Below are 22,586 nucleotides of genomic sequence, written 5' to 3'. Positions count from 1 at the left end.
AACAGGCACGGTCCCTAAGCCACATGCTTGTTGTTTAAACAGAGAGGGGGAGATGTTGAGAGCCACAGCCAAAGGGGCCCCAGCAAACTTCCAGCTGCCAGCAAACTTCCAGCTGCTGGCTGATGATTGGCTCACAGCGGCCCCAGCAACATCTAGCTGATTGGCTCCTCGGCCCCAGCAACATCTAGCTGATTGGCTCCTCTGCGGTGATGCTCATTGGACTGTTTCCCTGCCCTTTCAGACCACGGAGCTGCTCATTGGGGGACTTTTTTGGCTCCGCCCACGTGACCCAGCCAATCGGCCTTAAGAGCAGGAGGATTGTGGGAGGTGGAGAGAAGCTTGTGTGGGAGAGAGAGGCTTGGGGAAAGCCGGTGGTGGCAGTTGAGGCTCTGAGGGTTTTTCCTGACAGACTATTTTGTTTGTCGTGTGTGGTTCTAAAAATATAGTTAGTTTCTTTTGACAAGTGGCTCCTGATTGTGCCCAGCCAGACTGCGGCAGTATTGTGTCCATATACAATTAAAAATATTTTTAAAAAGATATAATATTACTTATTAATTTTTTTGTGTAATAGTGTTACTATCATGTTTTAAAAAGACCTTATCTTTCAAAGATAAACACTAAAGTATCTATAGATTATATAATATAGTTTTGCTTCAAAAATAATGCAAGGTGAGGAAGGAGGTGAGGAGATATTTAACTCAACAAGAATGGAATGTATTATTGAAGGGAGGTGTTGGGCACATGATGGCTCACTTTTTTCCTTCTTTTATGTGTATCTTAAACTTTTCATGATATGAAAAAGAGGAGGAGGAGAAAAGAGAAAACACAGAAACTGAACAACAGAACCCCTAATTCTAACAATAATACTGTTATTTTCTTACATTTTATAATGGGTAATTACATTTTTGTTTTAAAATAAAGGGTACAAGTATTCTCAAGAAATAGTAGTACTGTTCCAAATCCTAACAACAGAATTTTATTCTGTAACAATTTATGTAGTATATTTATTTGTTTAGTATGACTAGGAAGAATTAAACATACTGAAAAGAAAAGGAAAAGGAAATAATTTAGGGAAAAAATATAAAAAATATAAGCCTGAAAAGAACTGCTCACCGTCAAAAGCTTGGTAGTGATTCCTGCATCAACAACAGCTTTGTGCATGGCACGTAGCGTCTCTAGCTCTGGAGCCGCAATAAATACCACATAGGGCATGAATTCGGACGTCCTCAACACTTTCAGTGCCTGTGTAAAATAATTACAAACCAATTTATATTAGAACTTGAATATGCCACTCTTTAGTGTAACTCAAAGTCTATCTGCCTTCTTCCTAAGGATTACGGACATAATTTACTCCCTCTCCTACTGTTCTGCTGATTTCATATAGTACCTTCCTAAAATAGTGATTCATTAATTTTGTAGTAAACTCAGTTTCAGTCCTCTTTGTTCCTTCAAACAAAGGAAAAGTGTAAGATTTAGTGATCCAAAAATCATGAGTCATGTAAACTCTTTCTGTATAATTGTAAAATTCTGTCAATATTGAAAAAATAGAAATAACCTCAGTGCTGACTACTTAAGAGTGATAAATAAATACATGTACATCCATATTGTGATATACTATGCAGCAACCACAAAGAAGAAAAATTATTCACAGAACCTGACATGGTCTTCAACCACTGCTTTATAAAAAAGCTAAATAATCTGTATTAAATGCTTCCATTTATGAAAAAGGTAATGACAATAAAATAGAAAAACCCATTACATTATAGACGTTTGTATTTAAGGCTTACTAAAATGGCTAGAAATATACATATCAAACTATTAATATTTATCGTTGAGAAGGGAAATGAGGTTGGGCTGTATATGAAAAGGTGGAAGGGGTGAGAGAGAGACACGCAACAAGAATGAAGGGAATGTCCTGTGTGTGAGAGCGAGAGCGAGAGAGCGAGAGAGCGAGAGAGAAAGAGCGCGCAGGCTGCCCACTACTTGGGGCGGGGTGGAGAGAGACACAGACATAACAGAGAAAGGAGGGGAAGGGACTTCAGTTTTTTATTCTTTGTATTGCAGCCTTGAGTATTTCCTAACACATGCATTTGCGTATTTTGAGAAAATAAACAAAACCTAACTTCTGCAGATTTAATCACATGGTTTCTATCCTTATTTGACCCTTTGCTAGCTAACTCATCAGAGATTTATTTAACTAGTGATGGATACACAATAAGATTCTCTACCAACAAAATATAAAAGAGTGAAAGAGCAACCCACCTTCCACCTCTGACAAAACAAACAATACCAGCCTCCCTAGACACATAAAACAAAAGCTCCCCAGGAAATAAAAACTTTATTTATTTATTTATTTTTTAAATATTTATTTTTTAGTTTTTGGCGAACACAACATCTTTGTTTGTATGTGGTGCTGAGGATTGAACCCGGGCCGCACGCATACCAGGCGAGCGCACTACCGCTTGAGCCACATCCCCAGCCCCGAAATAAAAACTTTAAACACAGCTTTGGAAACCATGCTGCTCACTTGTGGGTTGACATCCAAAATGCAAGTTCGTCCGGTCTGGACAACTTCAAGAATAGAGTCGATCTTGGTTCCATAGAGGTTTCCTTCATATTCCCCATGCTCCAAATACTTTCCAGCTTTAATATCTGCTTCCATCTCTGATCGTGACACAAATTTATATGCTTGGCCATCTTTTTCATCTTCCCGTGGCTTCCGTGAAGTAACTAAATAAAATAATGTCAATTATTTGTACAAAGAAACTGTAGGGTATAAAAAATGGACTAACATAAACCAGGTAGCTTCTCACTTTTCCATGTAGTGCAGGTGCTATCAAATGACAGCCTATGACCAAATCTGACTTACTTGCAATTTTTGAAAATAAAGATTTATTGGGTCATAGCCAGGCTCATTCATTATCCATGATTTCTTTCCCATTAAAACATGAAGCAGTTGGGAGAGACTGATGGCCTGAAAGCCTAAGGTTTTACCACATGACCCTTGCACAGAAAATTTTTGCTGACCCCCGAGTAAAAGGAATGTTTTAAGAGGTAGTACCAACATAAAATTCATATCAAAACTGTCCTTTTAAAAGTCAATTTAAAATTTCAAAATATATTTGCCTAGAGGCGAGCCCTGAATCAAGTTTTTAATTACTGCTGAGTCTTAAAAGTGTGAAGCTTGTTGCAAGTGAACATCTTTTCCAGATGACAGCTCTCCCTTTTCCTTTAAAGAATCTGTTAGAATCATCCTTTCCACTTGAACATAAAACTGAGTGTCCAAAAGGCAAGCAAAGTTCATCTAAGTTGATCATATCAATTTTCTGAAGTATAGTTCTATCCACAAATTACCTATTTTTTTTATCTTGCCTCAAGCCTAACCACTTCTCTTTGTTCCATGTTTACTGATATTCCCAATTGTTGAATGTTTTATTTCAACATCAGAGGTGGAACAGCCACCTCATTATTATTGTGATCTCTAAATCTCTTCTACTTTGCCCTCCCCAATGAATGAGAGTGAATAACACAAGTCAAAATTCAGAAGTAGAGGATCCTTTTGTATAATATTTTAGAACTCTGATATTTTCAGAGACATACAACTCCTTTGAAACTTGGTCTGTGCTAGGAATGGACTATTACCATCTTTCAAACTGTTGCAAAGGGTGTACTCTGACAACTTCATTAAACACTAGCTTTGAGGAAGAAAAGTAATTTCTATGTGTATTATTTCAAGCTTAACCTTAATCTGAGCTTGGAAGGATCAATTATAAAAATAATACTTCCATAAAAGCTTATAAATATATAACTGAACAAATCATTAAGTATACAAAAGTAATCAAAATAGAAAGTTGACAAAGCATAAAACACCAAGAAAACTTTCATAAGAAAAAAATAAACTTCAAACTCAAGCTCAAAAATAAGGGTTTAATTCATAATGAGATTGTTGTGTACAACAGGATTCCCTTTTATCTCCTGTTTTTTTCAGTCTCAACCTCTAGAGTGGTCATTCCAGACCACTGTTGAGAGTACTTATAACTAACTTTGGAATCTTCAAAATTCCAAAGTTAGTTATAAGTAATGCGATGATGGATTTTCATATTCAAAATCATGGATCTCGGGCTGGGGTTGTAGCTCAGTGGCAGAGCACTTGCCTTGCACATGTGAGGCACTGGGTTCGATCCTCAGCACCACATGAAAATAAATAAAGATACTGTGTCCATACCAAAAAAGATCTTTAAAAAAAAAATCATGGATCTCTTCCTGAAATTATTCACCAAAGGTGGCGATATAACAAAACTTCTAAGTAACTTTAAATTTACCAAATAAATACATACTAAGACTTAGTTCAATAGCTGCAAACATAATTTTAGAAAAGTGCTGTTTTGTTTTTGGTGAGTGAGTAAGTGTGTGTGTGTGAAGTCCTACAGTGAAACCATATAAGGAAATATGCTGCTTGAAATAAGTATGTATATGGCACATATATACTCACGGCCCCTCCCAACATGTTGAGAGAATCTTAATTCTTGGAGATATGTAATTTAGTTTACAAATGATTTTTAACTATAACCCATTCTTTACTGAAAATACCAACAACAAAAAATCCAAATGAATTCTATAGTACCACATTTTTAAATACCCCTTTTTCCATTTCTAAAACAGAAATTAAAATTGAATACAACTGATTAGTTAGGCCTACGTAATGAGCCACTAAATAATGTGATTTCTTAGAAGTAAATTCCTGTGGCAGGAAAAATTCTAAATTTTGGAAGGAAACAATAAAGAAACAATTTGTTAACTAAACTCAAGGTGTCAGTGTTAAGAGCAGGATTCATAAGGTAGTTTGTTCCTCAGGAATAACAATGTTTTTCTACTTTAATAAAATATCATCCATATCACCTGCCAATGTGTAGAAGGATATTACATATCAAAAATCAGGCAAGAACTAGCCATCTCACTACTGAAGCAATTGAAATTAGTATGTCAAAGAAATACAGGCACTCCTATGTTCATTATAGCCTTATTCATAATAGCCAAGATTCAGAAATAACTTAAATGTGCATCAATGGACAACTGGGTAAAAAATATAGTATAAAAATACAATGGAATATTATTTGGCCTGAAAAAAAAAACCCAGGAAATTCTGTCAGTTATAATAATACAGATGAACCCAGAGGATGTTATGGTAAGTGAAATAAGCCAGCCATGGAGAGAAAAATACTGTATAAGCTGACATATTTGGAAGCTAAAACTGTCTAACTCACAAAAGTAGAGAAGAGAGTAGTGGTTACCAGAGGCTGGGGTAGGGACAAAGGTAACATTTGATTAACAGGTATAAAGTTATAGTTAGGAGAAACAAGTTCTAGTGTTCCACTGCACAGAAAGATGACCACACTAAATAATGTACTGTTTATTTCAAAATAGCTACAAAAAAGATTTTAAATACTTTGAACAGGACTGGGGCTGTAGCTCAGTGGTAGAGTGCTTGATCCCCAGCAATGAAAAAAAAAAAAAAAAGAAAGAAAGAAAGAAAAAAAAAGTCTGACCACAAGGAAATTATAAATATTTGCTGGATATGTTAATTACCCTGATGTGATCATCCCACAATGTATGCATGTATCAAAACATCATATTGTCACAGTTTTCATTCTTTCTTTTCTTTTCATTTTTTTTTTAAAGAAACAACAGATTTAATGCAAAAGTGATGGTAATAGACTTCTCCAAAGAGAAGGGGCCCTGGAGCTGGGAGTCCCTCAGTGTTTCTTTTCAGTGTTTATTCTGAAGCTTTAGAAAAGCAAGATGAATGATTTAAAGAAGAGTAAAACAAACCTACATTATGTAAAAAAGTGAACTGACATATGTATGGATATACATAAACTTTCTGTATAAAAATTTAGATTTGAATCTTAACTCAAAGGATTATCCAAAGGTAATAGTACATCTTTCTCGGAAATTAATTTGGCACTAGGAAATCAAGATGAAACATATATATATATATATATATATATATATATATATATATATATATATATATATATACTCTTTGATCTGTGAATTTTACATTTGAGATTTACATGTTTATACTTTATCATTACCTTATTTGTAACAAAAATGCCTCCACCCCCTACCAAATCCATATGAAATAGAATGGTTTAAAAAAAGTAGCAATTAGATGTGGGAATATTAAAACACTATTACAACAAAAAATTATTTAGATTCCTTATGGTGTAAAATATACAAAAATAGCCATAGTTTAACACTTTAGGTGCACAATTCAGTGGTTGATATTAGCACATCTATCTTGTGTAACCACCATCACTATTCATCTCCAGAGCTAATAAAATCTCTGTGATAACCTCCCTGGGCAGCTAATAATCACTACTTCCCTTTCTGTCTCTATTTGACATATTGAAGGTACTTCATTTATAACTGGAATCATACAATATCTATCCTTTTGTACCTGGCTTACTTCACTCAGCACATTTTCAAGGTTAATTCATATATTACCAAGTATCAGAATTTTAATCCTTTATCATTCAAGCTGAAGAATATTCTATTGTATATTTACATGACATTTTGTTTATTCACTTATCCATAAAAGGATATTTGGATTTTTTTGTTTAACTATTGTACATACTACTGCTATGAACACTAGCATACAAATATATATTGCAGATTCATATTTCAGTTATTTGGGAGTAGCTGAATCATACGGTAATTATATGCTTACTTTTTAAAGGAATTGCTATATTGTTTTCCACATGGGTATATGATTTTTACGTATCTACCAGTAATGCACAAGGTTTCCTTTATCTCTCTATCTTCATCAACACTGGCTATTATTAAATATATGGGTATGAAGTGGTACATCATTGTGGTTTCGATTTGCATGTCCCTAATGATTAATGGCATTGAACATCTTTTCATATGTTCACTATTCATTTTAATATCTTTTGCAAAAAAGTCTATTGAATTCCTCTGCCCATTTCTGAATTGGGTTATATTGCTGAGTTGTAGAATTAATTTTTACATAGATGTTTTAGTGACTCCTGAGAAAAAGTTTACATAACGTTCATTTATTCATGCATGAAATATTTATTGGGTATATAATATGTACCAGATCTTGATCTTTATACCAGGTAAAAAGAAGTCCAAAAGACTCTGTTCTCATGGGAAATATTTTTTAACATGGAGACAGGTAATAAAATAACAAGAATGTAAGTATTATTATACAACCACCAGGTATGAGAGATACTACTTTAAGTTGCATGGTTAGTGAAGGCCTTTGGGAAGTCATAGCTTGAATTCAAAAGTCTGGGAGATACAGGAACTGACAAGAGCAAAAAGGCATGAATTACAAGCTTGAGGTGTTTAATGTAGCCATTCCAGTTAGAGGGGAATGTGTTGTTGTTTCTTTTCTTCTTCCCATAGCAAAATTATCCTCCCAGGAGAATTCTAAAAGCCTTTGATGACAGTTGTAGTAGTGGGAGTCCTATACTCCCACTGTCTCGAAAAGTAAGAATGATTTTCCTCTAGGCTAATGTCTGTGTATACACATCCAAAAGATATCATGCTTGAACTGTTCTGAAGGTACTCTGCACAGAAAGGGTAAGGAAAAGAAAAAATAATATAGCCAACCCTCTGTACCCACCAGTTTTATACCTGCAGATTCAACCAGCCCTGGGTGGGGAAACAAACAAACAAAAAACCCCACACCGAACTCCATCTGTATTGATCATGTACAGACTTTCTTTTTTCTTGTCATTAGTCCTTAAACAATAATAATATGACAATTATTTATGTAGCATTTTCATTGTATCTAAGTTATAAGAGAATTTCAAGTATTCAGAAGGATATAATAGGTTATATGCAAATACTATGCCCTTTTAGATAAGGGACTTGAGCATGAGTGGATTTTGGTATGTGCCTGGAATTGGGAGGTAGGGAGGGAAAAGGGTGTCCTGGAAACAATCAAGGGCTGACTGCGGGAGGCACGGCATACAAACTTGGGGCAACACTGCAAGGGACAGTTGAAGACTATAATACCTTTGCAAGGAAAATGCATAATATGGCACTCTCCAAAGACTCTGTAGATAGGCCATGTTGAAGAGACAATGCTTGGACATGCAAGGCAAAGAACTGCAACAGGCAAGATTTTTACAATCTTAAAAAGATAAAAAAAAATTTAAAGGAAATAAACCTTGAAACTAAAATGAAACCAATACAAGCAAAAAAGTAAATCTCAGAACACCATAAATCAAACCACATTCAAACTAACCTCAGTTAACTGATTTTGCAAGGGCACAAACTATGGTGCTGGAAAGGGAGTTAAGGATAAGAAAGGGAATTAAGGATAAGAATGGAACAAAAGAACTTGAAGAGACTTGGAACTTAAAGGCAAGAAACTAAAAATTGAGGGGGTTTATTAAAACATATGCAGTGAGTTGATCTATATCTAACCTCCTCCCCAACTTTATCAGTTAGAGATTATTCTCACAGATAATATGCAGATTCTTCTCTAGGGAAATTCAATACTCCAAAGAAAAAATATCTTGTACCAACATTATGGGCTTCTCCAATAAAAGAGCTGACTCCTTGCCTATCCCCTAAAATAACGCTTGGCCAGTTGTCAAGACTTGCTCTGTACACAGAGCTTCCAGTCACTTTTCACACTTCACTTTGAAGTCTGGACTTACAAACAAGGATCAGTACATGAAGGAAAAAAAGTCTTTTAACATAAAAGGAAAAACACAGATATACCATAAACAGAAGTAGTAACCCAGAGGAAACAGAGTTAATTTAGCCCATAAAAGTATCTTAAAATAATTAATCTATTTGGTATTCTTAAAGATACAGAAGAGATAGAAGGGGGGGAAAAGGAATGAAGAAAAAAAATAGTACTGGGTTGGGGCAGGACTACTCCCTAAAAAAAAAATAATCATAAGATGAAAAATACAACTATGATAATCAACTGACAAAAGAAAAAGTAATCACAGTAATCTTTAAAAGAATAAAAAGGTAAAAGGATGAACAATAGATTCAAAAAGGGAGAGACTGAAGATGTACACCCAGGCACACCATCACTAAATTTTTGAATTCTTTAAGAAACAATAAATTAAAACAAATACAAATATCAGTGAAAGAAAAACCAGGTAATGTATGGGAAGAATAAGAATTAGAATGGTATTGAACTTTTCAATAGAACTGGATTCAAGAGTAACATCTTTTGATTTTTAAAATCCAGAACTTTCAGCTAAATAATCAAATAGAGGACAGAAAACATATCTTAAAATACAAAGATGAAGAAATTACAATTTAAACAACATTTCTTGTGAAGTTACAAGAGGATATGGCCCAGCAAAATAAGGTCAAGCAAAACCAAGTAAGAAAAAGAAAGGCATCCATGAGCAGTAGCTTCAACTTAGGACAACAACATAGGGAAATACCCACTTGTGAACAGTGGGGCAGCTGGAATAGAGAACACACAATCCTCAGTGCAGACAGAGTCAGGTCTTAAGGAAAAAAAAAAATTATTGGATAAGTTTCATTCAAACAACAACAACTCATAATATACATGCACATAAACTGGGGAAAAGAGTAGAAAAAAAAAGAATTCAAGCAATTGCTGGATAGTGGGAGGGAGAGAAACTGTTTAACAAAGTAAAACTGAACTGAAAATAGAGCTATCTTTATATCAGAAGGGTAATCAGGGAGTCAGTAGATAAAGTCTAAACCGGATAAGTAGGAAATAGCAGAATAAAGATATTACTAAGAAATTTGGAAAACTACCACAAGAATTAGCAATAATAACAAAAATAATGATGGAAAGTGAATGTATGTGTTAAGTAGGCCAGAAATGGGCAGGGTAAGGGAATATGGGGTTATTTTTCCCATCGTATGCCTTTAAGCACTATTTGTTTAATATATAATACACATATTAATTTGATAAGAATAAGCTTTATTCCACAATTGCAGTTTTAAAATACTTTGGATACAATGAAGATTTTATTTTGTTAACCACTTAACTAGGATTTGTCTTTATTTTGTGGTTTACACAGCCTATAATGGAATCCAAAGTCTTTTATCTTGAAGGGATTGTCAGTGGCACATGAGGGCAATGACAAGGTTACTCCTTTTCCTCCTAAAAATTTTAGCAATAAGAATATTCACTGAGAATTAAATCTCAAAGTATACTGGATAAAACCAGAGAAACCAAAATTCATTTAAAAGATATGTGGTGATCTTAGACTAAGATTCTACTCAAAATGGCCTGAAGGCATTAATATACCTAAAGGCATACTGTATTAAGGGCTGGGGTTGTGGCTCAGTGGCAGAGTGCTTATCTTGAATGCATGGGGCACTGGGTTTGATTCTTGGCACCACATAAATATACTTTATATTCAACCAGAGATATGGAAAATTGTGCTCTATATATGTAACAAGAATTGTAATATATTCCACTGTCATTTGTTAAAAAAAATAATTTTAAAGAAGTATTATACCCATCTACAACTTAAAAAAAAAAAAAAAAAAAGGCCAGGGAGCTAGGGATATGGCTCAGTGGTTGAGCACCGCTGGGTTCAATTCCCAGTACAAAAAAAAAAAAAAAAGAATACCGTGTTAAAAAGTCAGCACAGAAAGAGCAGTTAGAAAGGCAACACAGGCCTGTCTCCTGCTTTTTCAGGGAAGAAAGTTCACAAGCTCCCACAACAATAGTTCATGCATCTCTGAAACAGAAAGAAACGTATAGTCATAATAACAATGTCAGTGATATCATCCAACTCTAAGATCTAATTCCAGTCTCACCAAGTTTACTTCAAACCTCATTATTTTCCTTTCCAAGTCAATATACAATGCAAAAAGAGGGAAAATTACAAAGATCACAAAGTGAGCGAGTGATTCACCTAATGGTTATTATTCTCACCAGTATTATTTTATTTTATATATTAATCTTTGTGTTATTAATGAATGCTGGCTGCTATGAAGGATGAATTGCTTTTGATATGCTATCAGAAATCAGGTCCATGAACTTGCAGGACTGAGAGCTATAAGACAGACCACATAAATTCAAAAAGCTATTGCCACCCTGAGTGTGCCTGAGAATCCGGAAGACTCTTCCCCCTTTTCTTTACACTGCAGTGGCTGAAAAATATAATTTTTCAGATAGATATCAGTTGTATAATACTGAGTTAATGTAATTTTGCTTCAATCGGTAAACACTTGCATTTAACTCTAACTTTTCTGAACAGAACAGTTTGGAGAGACAATTGCCACCAAGCAGCAAGTCAATTGCTACAGTATGATTTTAAGAACTGCTAAGCTTTTAAGTATCATCTACCAGTTTATTTTCACTGGCATAATCAAAATTTATTTGGAAGTAACAATAATTAATAATTCCCCCCAGATCCATGTATTCATATTGTCTTCTACAAATAAATAGCAAAGAAAACACAGAAAACTTACATGGCACTGTAGTTCCAAACCTAGTGGGATTCAGTACTATGAACCTGTTTTTCAAACTTCTTCGGCCCACACCTTGAGCTCCTATTAATACTAGCGTTTTTCTCTGGAAGGGAGGCATTTTAGCTACTTCCTCGTATATCTGAATTTCATGACGATCAAATTCTAAATGTAAAAGGAAATGGAAAAACATTATATTTACTTATCTTTCCTATACATGAGAAATCATCTACTATACTTTCCAATGATGGTTTTGTTGTCTTGATTGTTAACCTGTTTAGCACAGATTTAAAAAAAAAAATTGGTAAAGTACAATAAATTATTTTATATATTGACTTAAACATCTGTTTCCAAGCATGTGCTCTTAAAATTTTATCATACTTATTTATCAAATATTTATCCATTAAAGTTTCTTTATAATCAATTTGTCAGTAGAAACAACTCTTTAGTGCAAGTAAGCAAATTATAGATCAGTAAAATTTACACTAAAAAGGGTATATTGAGTATGGAGGACAGGAGTGCAGAGTACGTCCTTCCAATGAAGTAAATTAATAAATACTATACCAAATGCATATAAACGACATGCTGGTATTTAAATATTAAGATCCTCAAATTTATGTATATAATAAAATGTTAGATCTAAACTATTTTCAGTTAATATATCCCAATCATCATCTTAGTCAACAGGAAAAAGACAAATTTTCTATTTTTCAAAAACGCTTTAGGGGCACATATTTAATGAATACTAAGGTCAAAGTGAATTTGAACGATTATATTACCTGTCATTATTGATAGAACCATTATTGCTAAAATTCCCAATCTATGGTAATAACACTTAAGTTATTATCTCAACAACCTTTCCTTATACAATTTCTCCAAAGTAGATTTCACCAGTACTAGGACAGAAAAAGCTTACTTCTTCCTATAGTATTTCTTTGATTGTATACACTTTAATTTACTACCATTTTAGGGGTAGGACTGAAGTTCAGAAAATATGTCATTTATTTATTTTTGTGGTGCTAAGGATCAAACCCAGTGCTTTTCATATGTTAGGAAAGTGCTCTACCACTGAACTACATCCCAGGCCCTGTTTTTTTATTGAGACAAGGTCTTGCTAATTGCCCACGCCATGATGAACTTGTGATACTTCTGCTTCAGTCTCCTTGAGTAGCAGGGATTACAGGATTGTACCACCATGTCTGGCAAGAAAGTACTCTAAATAATGTAGTTTCCATTATTTATCTTTCTTCTTTTTCTTTTTCAGACAGGCAAGGTGTACCTGATACAGGTCTGAGATCTTATTTATAAAAAAATAACTTTATGCTTTGTTGAGGTACACCTGACAGTAATTTTAAACTCTACAATTTGATGTTTGGATGTAGAGACACATAAATGATCCTAATTCATTAATGATGATCATGTGCCCCTAGCTAATTAATGTATCTATCACCTCACATGGTTATCATTTTCTTTCCTGTTAAAGATACTTCTTTCTTTGAGACCAAAAGATTTAAGAAAGAATTCTACCTAATTAAGCTAAGATTTGCTTGGTCCAGTGCTATTTTTCCAGAAGTCTTAAGGACAATGTTATGGCAGAATATAGTTGTCCTTAATCATAACTCTTTTAATATCTTCATAAAAAGCATTCTGCCCTTTAGAAATAGCACATAAATTATAATTTAAAAATTCTCTGAATAAATGGTTTCAATAATTGTAACATTGCCATTGGTTAATACCTGCATATATGCTAACCAATTCATTTGGTTTTTAAACTACACTCACAAAAATCAGTTAGTATATACAGTAAGGGCTTAAAAAACCTTTGTTATATTGTACCATGTGTTCACAAGCCAGACCCTTGCAAGTGGGTAGTAGTCTAAATTACATTCACTTTAAAGTACATATTCAAAGCTTATTCTGTAATTAATGATATAAGTTATTTTAGACTTAAAAAGTATTTAAAACCTACCTGCATTTCTGGTTGTGAGATACATCATTTTTTTCTTTTTTTTGCTACTTATAGTTCCACAAAAAGGTCCTGGAAGGATGACAAGATCAATATAATGCAAACAATATGTCAGAATATGATAAAACTGCACTGTGATATTTTATGAGAGTGGGACAATCATCTTCTTAATGTCCCATCCTAGGAAGCTCAAGGGGGCAAGGGTGAGTTAAGCCACTGAATTTTGATACTCTACCAGTAGGTGGCAGAAAGGGATCAAAAAGATTAATTTTGAGAGAAAATAAAGCAGATGGGAGGAATTAATTCTAGATATACTTAAATAAAGCCATTGCTTATTTAGACAAAAGAGGCAAAGAAAGGTGAGAACAAAGGGCTGTTTGTACTTATTGTTTCGAGCTCATCACCTGAATTGTCCCAGTCTCTTCTAACAAATGCCTTTCTCTTCTCTTCCAGGAATTGGCTTGGAATGAGACCAGCGCTTCCTCCCTCTTTCACATGGCTAGCCTAGAATCAAATTAATGAATTGTATACCTCAGTGACCAAAATTTGAGACCATATTCTAGTAAGTAGGATAAGCAGTGGTCAGTAAAAATAATGTCACTTAAAAAAAATAACCTTTAGATTTAAATCCATGGTACTGGGTTAATTAGCATTGAGGAATTGATTGGTACCTAAAATTCTTTATATATGTTATTTGGTGATGAAATTTTAAGACCAAAATACAAAGATATACAGGCTTCTACAATTATTAACACTTTTTGTTCATAATATTAAATTAGTCAAAGAAGGGAAAGAAATACTGTTCTATAATACAGAATGAGGGACTATGGGTATAGCTCAGTGGTAGAGCATATGTTCAGCATGCACAAAACCCTGGGTTTCATCCCTAGCATCAAAAGAAACAAAAACCTAAAAATCCTAAAAGGCAATTATAGTAAGATGTGTTAAGAGAACATTTCATCCAGCACCCTTTAGTAAGACATGTACTATTAATCATAATCCTGCTATACTGTTATTTCCTGAGACCAAGTCAATGAAGACAATATACAGGAATTTGAATATTCTGAGAGGTAGTAAATTTAAAATAGGTAAAACTTCATCTAATTTCAAAACACTTGAAATAAAAATAAAAGATATTTTTAAGTAATAGTCTAAGATTTGGCTATATTGCTTATTTCACAGTTACTGTCTTTATCCTTACAACTGGCAAAGAAAACCTGAAATCATTTTTAGCAACCCTGGAAATTAAAGTAATAGACTATCAAAATGCAGGAAAAGATTGAGAAAATGGTGACTGTATTAGAAGAGAAAGCTAAATGATGACATTCATAGAAAAAAAAACATGGAAAAATAAAAGACATAGCCAAAAGAAAGCAAATTTTAAAAATAAGTATTTTAAGACATTCAGTGAAAACCTCTAGAAATCATGGATTCTGTTTAATTTTATCCATCTCTTGGTTCTCTCAACACACAGTACACTTATACATAATCAAATCTCAATTTAAATATAGGACACATTAGTAAGACTATTCTTATCTTGTAAATGGTTTTAGAGTTAACGTAAGTTACCAGTATTTCAGTTAATTTTAATTTGGTCCTACGTTCTTTCCTCTTATACTATATTCTTTAATGAGACAGTCATTTGGCATGACAGTTAAAAAGCTTCCAGACTTTCTGATTTGTCAGTTTTTCCAATTTTGACTGCAATTGTTTGCTGATACAATTACAAAAACACTCATTACTGTTTCTAAAACTTTCTGAAAGCAGTATTAGAGGAAAGGAAAAATAACATCACCATATATATCTTACGGAAGATGGGGAAAGGGAAAAATATAGTGATGACACACATTTCTTTTTTTATTCACAGATTTTAATCCAAGACATAAACAAAACTAATATAGCAAACCTTCATTTCTCAATAACTGAGAAGAGGTGAGCAAATAGATTTAAGACCTTAAGAAATTATGCTTTACTTGCCATGAACATAAACAGAAAGGGAGAAGACAAGACTATACAAAAGGGTTGACCCCAAGTGAGTTCTTCCTGCTCATAGCATAGTTTAATGCAATCACCCATGTGAAAGAACCAATTACTCGAATCCCTAAACCAATGGAACTGTACCATAGGTGGGTGAATTCTGAATTGATTAATAGATACTCACAAATTCTCTTGCAATTTGCTCTTTTTTTCCACAAAATTAGTAGCCAGGAGGCAGAAGCTGTTCATGTGGGAAAAATAAGGGAAGGAATGGTAATACCTTCCTCCTGAATATTCAGATAATGGCCAGATCTAAGACTAAAAATAGAAAAGCAGTTGAAGAACATTTGAGAAGCATACTAACCTGCCACCAGTTTGGATCTTCTCTATTTACAATCTGAAGAATTTCTCCTTTGGAAAACTTCAATCCTGCTTCTTTGCAGGGTATCAGGTTATCATTGTATGGGTTATAATCAAAATGACACTTTACAAATACCTAAAACACACATAACAATGAAAAATACCATAAATGAGTTATTTGCCACTGGATTTTTGAATTCCCTTTCAAAGCTCTGAGATTTAATTGTAAGTGACATGTACTTAATACTTCAAATAAGGAATTTGTCTCTCACAAGTAAAAATCAAGTTATTAGATATTAACATAATTTGGCATCAGAAAAAAACAGTAAACATTAGTACTATATTAAAATTGTATTTTAATTAATCTTAAATCAGCAAAGTTTGACAATTATTCCATTCCACATTTTCCTACATTCCCCCAATCTTTTTATTTGATTTTTCAACCAATGCTGCATAATTTTTAATGTTACTTTTCAATTAATATCCTGAAATAAAGTATGCAGTTGATTGAAGGCATATATTTCAGATATATTAGGACTGACTTTGTAAAGGGATCCTGACACAAAAATTAAAATATAAAAGTTCGTGGTGAAGTTAGACCTGAAATACATTTGGTAATCTTAAAGAAAATTTAAAAAAATCTACTTTCATCCCTAGTAATTTTTTTTTAATCAAACACATTTACACTGGCCAAAACTAATATGAAAAATAGTTTTCAAAAATTAACTTGCTCTGATTTATATGATCACTTATATTTAAATGATCAGCACTAAATTAATTGTACGACAAATACTGAAAAAGCCTTTTAACTATTTTCCAATTTAAATTCATTTACATATACATGTTTCTTTTAAATTTGCTTTATTAACAAAAGTATGTCAGTTATCTGGGATATTTTGCTTGTTCACTTTAATTTGAATTCTAATTAATTTAAGCATTTTCAACATTTGAAAGTTCAGACAATTGCTTTTTAAAAACAGACTTTTTTCACACATATTTACAGAAATTCAAATTTTATCTTCTAAAGAATAGCCTCAGTATTAATCAGCAGGTATACTTTAGTAAGCAGGAAAGCACACAATTAGTCAAAATAACAATATTATTTCTCTATTTTGTTTATTATACTTCCATAACTATAACCAAATAAGAGATTCAAATAGTACAAGTGCATATATTATTAGTGTGGTAAAAATTAATATGATAGATGCATACTAAAATAATTTTAAAATAACTAAGTTTGGGGACATATGACAAAATTTAGTTATTTAAAATTAGATGATTTTGATAGAAAGCATTGAGAACATTTTCAACAACTTGAAAAAGCTAAAAACTAATGCTAAAAAATCAGTTAGCCAATTTTTTTTCGGCCTGATATACAATTTTACAAGTATCTAAAAAGCAAGCATACAAACATATTAAGATTGCTAAAATGTGTCAGCTGGATAACTTGACAATGGCATGCAGCTCTATGTTTTGAAAGTGGGGGAAAAAACCAAACAAGTAAGTTTAATCAAGGTAAATTTAGTTGACTGATAAGGAAGAAAAAGGGAATACCAGAGAATGCTGTGGAATGACTTCATACCTGACGCATGTGTGCTGGATGCCTCTCCATGTTGATGTAACTCTAAAAATATATTTTTAATTGCATAAATAAAGCCAGCTTTTAATTTATAATAAATCAATAAAGTATAAATAACTTCTGGGCCATTTTATTGTTTCACTTGGTAAAGAAACTACCTCTCTAATTAATTGCCCACAAATTATAAATGATAGAAGCAAGAAATTAGAGGTACTTAAGATGAGGCAGAGAAAAGGAAATGGTATACATAGTTATAAAATACCTGCATGTTCCTCATTTCTAATAAAAGGGGAGCTTGATGAAGAACCATGTCCTATTATCTAACCATGTTTGTCCTTCTTATGTGTGGGAACATATTTTGTAACCATAAAGTTACAAATTTAATCCAAATTTCAAATATGCATTCCCCTACTTTCCTTAAAATTATTCTGGAAATACAATTATTTGTGGAAAACAAATTACATTTCTCAAATATAAAAATTTCTAGAAGGAACAATTATGTTTTCATCTATCCAACTAATTTTGGATCATTCCCTTATGCTCAAATTCAGATTAAACCTAGTTTTACTTAGGTAAAATCTGCCTGAAAAACCAATTAATCCAGCTTTGATATAGATATTCTATAATAACTTTAAAATCATTGGAGAATTTACTATATTTAATGTAATTATTTATTAATTGAATCTTGAAGTGTTTCACTAGTAGGCTATGTATGAATGTTAACTGTTCTTTTTTAAAAAATATTTATTTATTTTTTAGTTGTAGTTGGACACGATACCTTTATTTTATTTTCCTATTTTTATGTGGTGCCGGGGATCAAACTCAGTGCCTCATGCATGCTAGGCAAGCGCTCTGCCCACTGACTGAGCCACAACCCAGGCCCCTAACTGTTCTTTATAAATAAGTTACTAAACACCATCAACTAAAGCATTTCAATTTCACATTCTTATTTTTTTACAAATAAGAACTGAATGAACAAAAATTAGAAGAGTAAAATTACTTTCCTTTCACTTTTAAACACAGATGATCAACCTCAGAAAACAAATTGAAACTGCAACATTTTATTCCTATTTTACTAGTATAAATCCAAATGTTTGATATATTCTATAGATAGGAAAAACACCTAATAGTCCATATCCCTAATAGACTTGTGGAAGATGGTTCAACCCCTTGGGAGGACAATTTGGGAAAAACTATGAAAATTACAAATGCATAAACCTTCTGACCTAGTAATCTACTTCTGAGAATGGATTCAATAGTTCTATTAATCAGATACATGCAAAATGATTTATGTACAAGACTACTACTAAGTTATTCCAAACAGCAAAAGATTAGAAGCAACCTAACTATTTAACAATAGGGAATTGGTTAAACAACTGATGATAAGCCTATGTTACATAACACTATTGTAGCAGTTAAAAAAAAAAGCATTTGTGAGTGAAAGAGGGTGGTGAGGGGAGGCAGTTTAGGTATGAAGAGGAAAGATCTAAGATGCATGCTTAAGTGAAAATAAAAGAGAGAGAAGATTCAAAATAGCATGCATATCATGAAAACCTTTCATGAAAAAGGAAGTGGAAGGGGAGTAAGAGTATATAATTTTTATTTACTTGCATATGAATAAAGAAACTACAGAAAGATAAAACTAACAGCACAGTTTCTTATTGGGATGATAGGTATTAGACTGATAGCAGAAAGGATTCACAGGGAGACAACTGATTACCTACTTAGATTTTTTTGATTTCTGAACCATGAGAAAGATTCACTTAATCAAAAATTTAAATTTTCTGAAACATCTAGCAAACTGGATAGAATATACGAAACAATGTCTCAAGACATCAGAGATCAGGCAAGAAAGACAGTGATCTCTACAAGATGTCATCAAACAAAATCATGAACTGCACATCTGCCCCAGTTAATTGCACAGGGAAAGGTCCCCAGATGCAACTCAGGCGAGAAGACTACTGCTGGAGTCTGGTGATCTCCAAGTTGAGGAGATGAGCTGGGAGATCAGGAAGATTGAGAAGGCAACAGAGTACTGAAAAGAGTATCAGTGAGGAAAGCTACAGAGAGGGAGGACTTAAGAATCACAGGGACTCCCTCCAGTTTTTAGCTGTCCCCTGTTTAGTGCATGCATATAAGGAAAGTACCCAGCTGCTCCTTCCTTACTGATGGGGCACTTGAAAATGTCAAATATCAGGAGGTCATATAAGGTCAAGAATAGTGTCCATTCTCACCAGGTTGGTGGGGAAAAAAGAATCTCATGATTCATGAGACACTAGGTAGAGTACTCAGAAGGGCAATGCCCTAGACTTCCCCTGCTCTGGTTGCATCTATCAAAGCTTAAGAAGCAAGATTTCAAAGGATCAGAGTACTTCCATGTAACTGAATCAAAGAACAAAACTTAAAAATATTCCTAATACAAAAATGTCCACCACCCAACAAACTAAAATTCATGATGCCTGATAGCCAACTGAAAATGATCAGGAAAATATAACCTAGAAGGAGGAGAAAAGCCAATTAAGAGTAGCCCAGAAAAGATGAAAATAATAGAACCAATAGACGAGGCCAGTATGATCATTATTTTAATTTTACATTTTGTGTTCAGATGTTCAAGAGTGGGCATGTTAAGTGTACACATGATACACACACACACACAAACACACACATACAATTTGAACCTAAAGAAATAAAAACTAATTTTTCTATGATTAAAAAAAATCAGTTGTGATTAATAGCAAATGCAGAAGAAAAAAATAGTAAACCAAAGATACAGCAATAGAAACTATCCAATATGGAAAATATGGAGGAAAAAAGACCCGATGAATAGCACATTAGTGAATTATGAGAGAACTTCAAGGAGCCTGCTATGTAAATGGAAAGAAAAAGGAGAAATAGAGGGGTCAAAAAATATCTGAAGAAACTAGAAAAAAATTTTCTGAGCTTGAAAGAAAGTTTTTCCTTTCAACAAACAGAACTAGAAAAAAATGAATATTTATACGTAAAAAGTAAAAGAAAAAATACCAACTTTGATCTTTTCCTCACACTATATATAAAAATAAACTCCTAGTAGGTCAGTTATAGACCTAGATTTAAAGCACAGAACTATAAAACTTCTTGAATAAAGGAAAAAAATCTTTGACCTTGGGTTATATAATGATTTCTTACAAAACAACAAAAGCATGACTTACAAAAGAAAATGTGATAAGTTGAACTTTACCCAAATTAAGAACTTCTACTCTTTGAATGATTGACACTGTTAAGAGAATGAAAAGTCAAGCCAGATACTGGAAGAAAATCTCTGCAAATCAGGATGTTCTTTTCTGAAGATTTTCTCAGTATATGCATGTGGACTACTTGGTTAAACACACACACACACACACACACACACACATTTTGAGACAAGCAAGGAGACTATATATAAATATAGCTTAAAAAAGATTTGAGGGGCAAATCCATCTGGGGGTCACAAATTTAAGTTTCAGTTGTTGTAGTAAAATTTTATTAAAAAATATTAGCTTAGGCTATTCAAAATTATGCTAATCAAAATTCTCAAATTTCTGTCACATTTGAGTCATTGGCCCATATGAGGGTTAATAATATAATGAACAACAACATGGATTTGCCAACCAAAACACAGTCTAAGCCTGTGTGGTCCTCCTGTCCTTATTCCATTCTGTCTCTTCCATCATCCTGGCTTCCCCAACCAAGGTGACTCTTACCCTGGACCTTTATTCACAAACTCCTTTCTTTACCTTTTGTATATAGATTTAATTGCATCTATATATATTGTTTGAAAGTATGCTTTTAGTTATTTTGAATTAAAAATACTATACTATATGCATGTAATGATTTTGGATTTACATGCTTGTTAACCTGTTTCTAGTCGTACATATTAAGAACTACTCTAGGAAATTACTGCATCTTGTTACACACGAACTTTCAACTGATTTTGCCCATTGAACAGTATAAGATGGAATTTCACACTGTGATTTCTAATATAACTGCAAATATTTACTGACCAAGTGTATTTTACTTGATTTAATATAGAGAATGAAATGGGAAGACAATTTCAAATATTATCCCTATGAATAAACCAATTTCCCTCCATTCCTTGAGTGCTTTCTTCTTTTCTTACTGAATGATGTCTTTGTCATATTCCAAAGGGGTAGGGGGGGCACACACAGGTCTTTTTCTGAGCTCTCTATTCCACTGATCATACTATTTATTCCTATGCCAATACAATATCTTAATTTCTATACAATAAGCCCCTATTCCTGCCCCCTCCCTTTTTGGCCTCAAAAATGTCTTAGCTATTTATCTTCTCAAAGGCCATGAAAAATCTTGCTGGAATTCTGATTGAAATTTCATTTAATCTATAAGTCAATTTGAGGAAAACTGACATTTTCACAATATTGTCTTCCTATCCATGAATATCATGATCTCTCTATAAGAACTCTTCACATTTTTTTTTTTTGGTGTAGAGGTCTTGACTTTTCTCGTTAGATTTATTCTTAACACAAATGTGACATTCTGTGCCTCTATTGTAAATGATCTAGTTATGTTTTTAGATGTCTGCTATGACATAATCAAGTGATTGTTGCATATTAATTTATTTTTCTATTACTTTGATAAATTATTAAACTATTACTTCTAAATGTATAATTTTGGGGGAGGTTTTCATGCAAAAAAATCAATTTTTTGTCATACTTCTAAAATCTTTTGTTTTTACAATTTATTTTTGCCATACTATGCTTGTGAAATTTTCAGGAAAATATTAACTGAAAGTGGTGCTAATGAACACCCTTCTTTACTTCCATTTTTTTTTAAACTGGGCAAAGACTTTATTCACCTTTGTTTTACACTTCAGTTTCTCAGTTCTTTGACTTAATTAACAGCAAATAATTGAGTATAAGGAATAATTAAAAAGTAAAAATGTCCAAGAGCCTTGGAATTTAAAATATTACAGATCTATATGTTGTTATATCCCAAATGAAAACTTTAAAAGCAGTCAAAAATCCTTAACATTTCATTATTATTTCTTTAAGAAGTTAAATCAATTCAGTTTGCTTCATTGTTGAAATCCTCATCAAAATTCTGAACAAGATCACCCTTCTTCTCTGTAGCAAGTTGTGCTTTTCCATCCAGTTTCTGCCAGGGTCCGCAAGCTTGTCAGTGCCAAGCTGATTTAGGATCCTGGGTGACATTTCTGTCAGCTGCTTTGTCTCAAATGGCTGGAATTGGTCA

At 33.1% G+C, this 22,586-nt stretch overlaps 1 protein-coding gene across 7 annotated transcripts in view; it reads right to left on the bottom strand.

The window, feature by feature from the left end:
- Pals2 (protein associated with LIN7 2, MAGUK p55 family member) overlaps nt 1-22,586 on the bottom strand; it is a 126,220-nt gene that overhangs the window by 16,384 nt on the left and 87,250 nt on the right. For all 7 annotated transcript variants that reach the window (XM_058585355.1, XM_046463496.2, XM_046463500.2 and 4 more), the window contains 6 exons: nt 15,768-15,899; nt 13,831-13,930; nt 13,430-13,498; nt 11,464-11,625; nt 2,528-2,730; nt 1,114-1,242 (listed from right to left, as the gene is read on the bottom strand). In XM_058585355.1, coding sequence (XP_058441338.1) covers nt 1,114-1,242; nt 2,528-2,730; nt 11,464-11,625; nt 13,430-13,498; nt 13,831-13,930; nt 15,768-15,899 — 795 coding nt within the window. The remainder of the gene's footprint in view (nt 1-1,113; nt 1,243-2,527; nt 2,731-11,463; nt 11,626-13,429; nt 13,499-13,830; nt 13,931-15,767; nt 15,900-22,586) is intronic.

This window comes from Marmota monax, unplaced genomic scaffold (genome assembly GCF_021218885.2).
Source record: "Marmota monax isolate L192 unplaced genomic scaffold, Marmota_monax_Labrador192_F-V1.1 WCK01_AAM20220418_F8-fsc00057, whole genome shotgun sequence".
Classification (NCBI taxonomy): domain Eukaryota; kingdom Metazoa; phylum Chordata; class Mammalia; order Rodentia; family Sciuridae; genus Marmota; species Marmota monax.
The sequence above is the reverse complement of the archived record's forward strand: the minus strand, read 5'-3'. Positions and strand labels throughout refer to the sequence as shown.